Source organism: Protobothrops mucrosquamatus, unplaced genomic scaffold, assembly GCF_001527695.2.
Source record: "Protobothrops mucrosquamatus isolate PMUCROS unplaced genomic scaffold, P.Mucros_1.0 scaffold1869, whole genome shotgun sequence".
NCBI classification, from domain to species: Eukaryota; Metazoa; Chordata; class Lepidosauria; order Squamata; family Viperidae; genus Protobothrops; species Protobothrops mucrosquamatus.
Window position 1 is genome coordinate 92,379 of NW_015387998.1, and position 6,689 is coordinate 99,067.

Sequence of the window (6,689 nt, forward strand, 5' to 3'; positions counted from 1 at the left end):
TCCTCCTTCCATCACTTTGAGCCAGCTGTCTGAAAAATGAGGGTGCAATTTTAGGGATAAGCAACATCTAGTTCTGTCTAAAAACAATGAAGTTACCGGTATGAACCTAAAATAATTTTAACACCGAAAGAGCTGACTTCCCCAAAGTCTACATTATTTCTCTAATATAGGCAATCTCCCCTAATTATTTAATATTCCTGCAAATTTGTCAGAGCTACAGCTGGGTGATTTGCATACAAAACCCAAAACAGGAATCACAAAATATGCCTTGATCCAACCTGAAGGTGAAGGTAACAGCACTTGTCCCAATAAGAAAGTGGGTATTTTCCCATGACTCTGAATTGTGTTCTGAGTTGAATCTTGAGATACACTGCATACTTCTAACTTGAATCATCCAGACTTCCATATCTTTATGCAAATTTTGTCATATAAATATGATTGGGGTGGAAAGTAGGTACCGTAATTTTTTTCGTAGATTATTTCTAAATACAACTGCAGGATTCTTTCAGATTATCCAAAATAACAACATTTCCTCCATACAGATTGATCAACTGGGAATGTACCCTGAAAATGCAAGAGAAACATAAATAAATTATGATATTACTGCTTTATCTGAACATGTACTTTTTGTTCATATGTTTTTGAAAAAATACTGTTTACGTAATAGAAAAAAATAGAAGAAAAATAATTTCCTTTATAGTTCTCTTCATACAAATGGGAGGCCAATTTGGGGAAGTATTTGTGTGTAATTCATTCGTACAACAAATAAGTTGAGGAAAATGGAACTGATGGCGCCAAAGCATGGATGTATCGCTGAGTTGCAGAGAATTTGATAGTTATTTTGTTTGTTTCTTTATTAACTTGTAACTCAAATGAGCTTCAGTCACATTGACAGGCTTTAAACAGAATGCATAAAGGCTAATTGGAGAATATATTTACCTTCAGATATATTTCCAACCAGTAAGGATATATACAAATACATAGCATTTGATTTTAAAAAAACTATCAATTGGGAAATAATTCTGAGATATTTGTTATCCAACATTAAGCTCCAAACTGACATTTTCAATACGTGTATCTTAAAGTATTGGCATGCCAGTGTGTCTTCCCTAATCTTGTACACTTTGAAACTGGGTATATTGATAACAGACAATAAAATCCATAATGCTATAATTCAAGTCTATACATTACAGTTTAAATTTGGATGTATCTGCTTCTATGCAAATATGACATATAAATGTCAGGTAGAGACAGGCATGATTCTGTTTTCCCATTACGAGATGTTCTTTGCATCAAATGTTAAGATTTGGCTATGGTCCAAGAAGAGAAGGAGCCCATCATACAGCAGCAAACTACATTACTGTGAAACTTGAAAGAGACAAGTCACTTAAATACTCCAACTTTCTCATTACGCCTAGATCTGCTTAGGGAAAATATCTTTCTGCAAGAAATTAAAACCAAACACTGGGTCAATGTGAATTTTCTCATTATCCTGTGTAGTGTGGAAATACACCATACAAAGCTTATGCTAAACTAAAAAGAACTGCCAACACTTGTAGTTCAAACATGACAAAATGTAATCATACCGGATATGAACTTCTGTTGCCCATTCCACTAAATCTCCATCTATATTCCAGGGATAAGTCTTTTCTTCAGAATCTATACAGTTTAGATTATCTGCAGGGGTATGTTTCATTCCGGTTCTTGGACAGACTTTTACTTCTTCAACAATGTAAGTATCAATAAAAGGAAAGCTGAACTAAAATACAAAGCATAAACGCAACAGTTGAAAAATCTGGTATCTGCAAGGATTTGTCATGTGTCTGCTTCCATTACAGAGTGGAAAACTAATGCTAGAAGACAATATATCTATGAGCATTTTAGCATTCTTATAGAAAATGGGAATGGGTTTTGCAGAACGGAATTTGCAAAACAAAGTTTCAATTTTTTAAAAAATTATTCTAGATTTTGCTATGTGATTTTAATTTTTCTGCTGATTGCCACCCATTCTGTAGGATTGTTAAAATCAAGAAATAAAACTTAAATGGTATTCTCACTCAAAGGCATCTCAGGAAAACATGTATATGCTTAGTTCTGCCAAATCCAATTGGATGGTTGACCTTCCTTAATTCATCCTTGGATACCAGGTTTATAGAATTGTGCCATTATAGTGAACCATGCTGAATACCCATAAATTCTAATCTATATTTCCCAAACTGTAAAGCAGGCGTGTCAAACTCGCAACGTCCTGTGACGTGTCGCGATGTATCGCGACTTATTTTCCATTGCCGGCAATGGGGTGGGTGTGGTTTCAGCATGATGCATCCAGTCCGCGGGCCAGCAGTTTGACACCCCTGCTGTAAAGGGTTTATCCTTGGTACTTATTACTTGGTACATACAAGTACTATGATACATCCCATTGTGAAAATACAATCAGAATAAATAGACTCAGATTCTTCCCATCCCCCTCTGCAGTCCAGATATACTGCCTTGAATAAATGCTGGATAGAAATGTTTGCTATCATATTTTGTATCACTTATCTGGAATATGTTTACATGGTTGTGGTAAACCATAATCTCTTAAGAGTCTCTCTTTTGGTTTTTCCTATTACTAGCAGCAATTTCAAAAATATGGAAGCTCAAACTATTGTTTTCATCACAATATATCTATCTACATAAAGCAATCCAATAATCAGAAGCCAAGAACAAATCAAGGCTTCTGTTTTGGTTTGTTATGACAATGATAAGCTGAAGTACTCTACTTGGTTCAGATATCAAAATAAAAAAACATGGAAGGAAATACAATGGTTATTTAGTCACCTCCATTGTCAGGAAGAGCCATACGCTCTAGGACTTGACTAACTCTGGATGTGTGTGTGTAAGTGAAAATAAAAATAAAGAACTATCTACAAAATAGTAGATTTTGCCCTTCTCTTGCCCTAAATATTGCACAGTCTATATTTAAATATAGCATTTGGGATTTAAAAAAAAAATCAGTTTAGCAGATTTGTACTGTAGTATCTCCTGTATATAAGAACCATTTATAATAAAACTGCAACAGATGGACAGAAATAGGCTAATCGGCCTTAGTCTGGTGATTTTCAAAATCAGAAAAAGGTAGGCTAATGTATTGTGACAGGAAGTTTAAGTCTCTTTACAAAAAACATTTAACATCTTATATTGTGAACTTTCTTCCACCTTAAATCTTTGTCTGGTTTTATTATATTATGTTTTAAAACATGTGATTTTCCTCCTCATCCTCTTATTTCTTTCTCTGACTTTTGGTGAATGAAGCTGCTAAGAAAATTTAAGTCAAATAATGTCAGGTTGCAAATGCAAGAGTAACCCCTTTACCTGGTTTTTCTCACTAGCATATCTTTTCAAATGTTTAACAAATTCTTTCCGGGAAGTATTCCTTACAGTTATAAGAGCTATGTTTCCATCATCCAATCTAGAAATGACAACAGTTAAATTAAGCATGAGTTAAATAATGTAATTAACCATGAATTAATCAGAAGATGATACAGTATAATCAGGAATCTACCTTAATAACCCAAGTATTTCATCTCTTTTAAAAGTAAAATAATATTCAATGGATGACATTGTCAAATTAATGTACGCAGAAAGTAACTGCATAGAATATGCATATGACAATATTTGTAGACGTAGCTTTTCTCTGCACAATTAGCATACTGGAACAATAGCCAGTGACTGATAAGAATTAAGATGCAATTAGAACTGTGCCTTGTTTTAGTTTATTTTAACTTTGTAGAGCCAGTAAGATCCCCCCCCCCCATTTGTTCAATTGTGTCCAATTCTCAGAGACTGCCTTGCAGTTTCTAGGCAAGATTTTTCAGAATTGGTTTAACATTGGCTCTTTCCTAGAGCTGAGAGGAGTGGATGGCCCAAATTCACCCAACTAGCTTTGTGCCCAAGATGGGACTAAAACTCATAGTTGCCTTGTTTCTAGTCTGATGCCTTAACTACTACACCAAAGTAGTTCAATGTAAGAATAGTTGTTTTTATTGTTAAAAAGAAATATAGTATAATTTCACATTAGTTGTATTTTATTTCCCATTCATTTTTTAATTCTGAAAAAAATATGAAAATTTATTTTACAAGAAAATAATTAAAAACCAGCCAAAACGTTTGATAAATTTTCAAAAACATCCAGGCAGTTACAAATTACGAGTGACAGTATCTGTGTGTATACATAAACACATACACACACATACATACACATATCCCTAGAATTCAACATTTGAAATGTATTTTATAAATATGTACACATGAATAATGCACATACCATCTGTCAAAAGTAAGAATCATAATGAAATGTGTGAAACTGATTTATTCAGAAGGAACTATAAGTGATGGAAAATTTTGATATTACACATTTTATCAAAATTTGAGCGGTCTTTGATGTCACAAGTTGTCTGCCAGGACTGAACTGAACCCATTCTTTCAGATTTTGCAGACAAAAAAATGCCAGTGAGTGTACAGAATGCATGGAATATTTATTATAATTACCAGTAGTAATATTATTTGTATATTTTAATCAGGAAATCAAAAAAGATGTGAGGCGTTGCGGATAACTATAAGTGTATATTTTCCCCAAACTGAGAGATGGTAGCATATAAATTTAATAAATAAATTAAATAAATATAAATATTTTATTACACAATTAATTAAAATAAATTTATTCCCTCACCTATTTTTACAATCTTTTTCTGTAACCTCAATTTCCTTTTTAGAGTTTTCCTCATCCATAACATTCAAAAGCTGGTGCAGCTTTTAGCCTACCCAAAGTTATGCAACTCTAAATTAAGGTCTTACAACTCCAAAGTGGAAACATCAAAAGGCCTCTAACTTTATTTCATTTTTTGAAGGTTTTGATTAGTTTTCATGATTCTGAGCCTTCTTTCTTATCACTGTGACATTTGGAATTGCTAAAAGTTATACTTAGGGAAGCAGAGAAGGCCACAGATTCTCCCTGCCTGTTGATATATTGGTGAATAATAGAATTAAGAAGAGTCACAGGAATCTACTGGTAGCAGCTGAACTAAGTATGTTTGGCAAATGTCAAAGATCTCCTAAAACTAACAAGGTTGAAATTAAATTCTGATCTTTCATTGTCAGTTTGTTTTGCTTTTTCTTATGCATGCAGGTTTTCCCTTTAGCACTTATATTTAGCTTTCACAATAACTGAATTTAATCAGTGAAAACCAAAGGTCTAGATTTCCCCATTAACAAAGCCCAAAGGAGATTACTACTTGTGACTACCACTTAAGTCAGACTTCTAAGATAATTTAATCACCATAATTATCCAATGATTATTCTAGATGGATGACCGCATCTGCATGAACAAAAACTGATTACAATTCCCAAAGATGCAGAGTCAACCAGTTTAATTTTTTTCATCGTGCTCTCCCAACCCTGAGGTTCTAGATTGCGTGCTATCTGAGAAAGCCAAACTTTTACAAGAAGATGTTAAGGAATTGGTTTAATTCCACAAATCCTTACTGACCTGGTATTAGGTGCCAAACCTCTTGGTGCCACTGAACAGAGACAAGGGATTGCCATAATGCTCACATTCAGGAAGTGACCCTGGATTCTCTGCCACTCATCTGTGCTGTCTAAATATAACATACCGTATTAGCTTCAAGTAATCCTAATTATGTTCTATGAGTGATTAAACTTGCAGACTTACCTGTTTTAAGTCTCCCTTTCTTCCTTCTAAAAATAATAATAAATTAAAAATCACTGAAGGATGACAAAATAAATAAATAAATAACACACAGCTTGCTTATCATGTTGTGAAAACAAACATCTAACACTGAATAAAAGAGAACAAAAATGTATTTATGAAAGAAAAGCTTTAAATCCTGTATTAATCACATAATTTGAGTATACATTTCATTGTTGAAGTAAACATGATTATTTTTTATTAATATTTTAAGCCAAAATATACTAATGGTAAATTACTTACAGCATAGCAAAATCTAAATGAAACATAACTCCTTAATATTGTCTTCAAGTATATTACATTAGCCCTTTTAGGAAAACATTGAATGCAGAATGCAATCTAACAAACATTAGCAACCTTTAAATCACGGGTGTCAAACTCACGACATCACGTGACGTGTCGCGACATATCGCGACTTTTTTCCCATTGTCAGCAATGGGGTGGGCGCGGTTTTGGTGTGATGCATCCGACCTGTAGGCTGGCAGTTTGACACCCCTGCTTTAAATAATATGAACCCTTCATAGTTAAATTAACCAGAATTAATATTATGGACAAAATGAAGTTTTGCATTCATCAACCTCTGAGTAGTTTACTTACCTATCATCTTCTTGTCCATTTTGCTGTAAATGCTTCAATGGAAGGAATGATATTTCACAATCTTCTGGTCTACAGACAGAACAAGATTTAATTCCATACGAAGAAATATACAAAATGTATGTCAAGGTTTGAATATTGAACAGTACTGTATATTAGAATTTATACTAGAATAACTGCAGGAACAGAAAGTATGAATCCTGTATGAATATAGTATTAGAAGACAGACTAAATCCTCAACAGAATGAATGGAAAATGAATGTAAGGTAAGAAGATCTTGAAGCTGCATGGAGTAGGCTAAATTATGTCCTACTGAACGGAAATGTGAAAAAGAAGGCTTGATAGAATA

The 6,689-nt window shown here is 33.5% G+C and overlaps 1 protein-coding gene across 1 annotated transcript in view; it reads right to left on the bottom strand.

Moving 5' to 3' along the window:
- CERKL (ceramide kinase like) overlaps positions 1 to 6,689 on the bottom strand; it is a 38,769-nt gene continuing 32,080 nt past the window's right edge. The window contains exons 8-13 of the mRNA XM_015823434.1: positions 6,344 to 6,412; positions 5,711 to 5,736; positions 5,528 to 5,636; positions 3,355 to 3,451; positions 1,587 to 1,759; positions 1 to 564 (exon numbers count right to left, since the gene is read on the bottom strand). Coding sequence (XP_015678920.1) covers positions 483 to 564; positions 1,587 to 1,759; positions 3,355 to 3,451; positions 5,528 to 5,636; positions 5,711 to 5,736; positions 6,344 to 6,412 — 556 coding nt within the window. The 3' untranslated portion in view covers positions 1 to 482. The remainder of the gene's footprint in view (positions 565 to 1,586; positions 1,760 to 3,354; positions 3,452 to 5,527; positions 5,637 to 5,710; positions 5,737 to 6,343; positions 6,413 to 6,689) is intronic.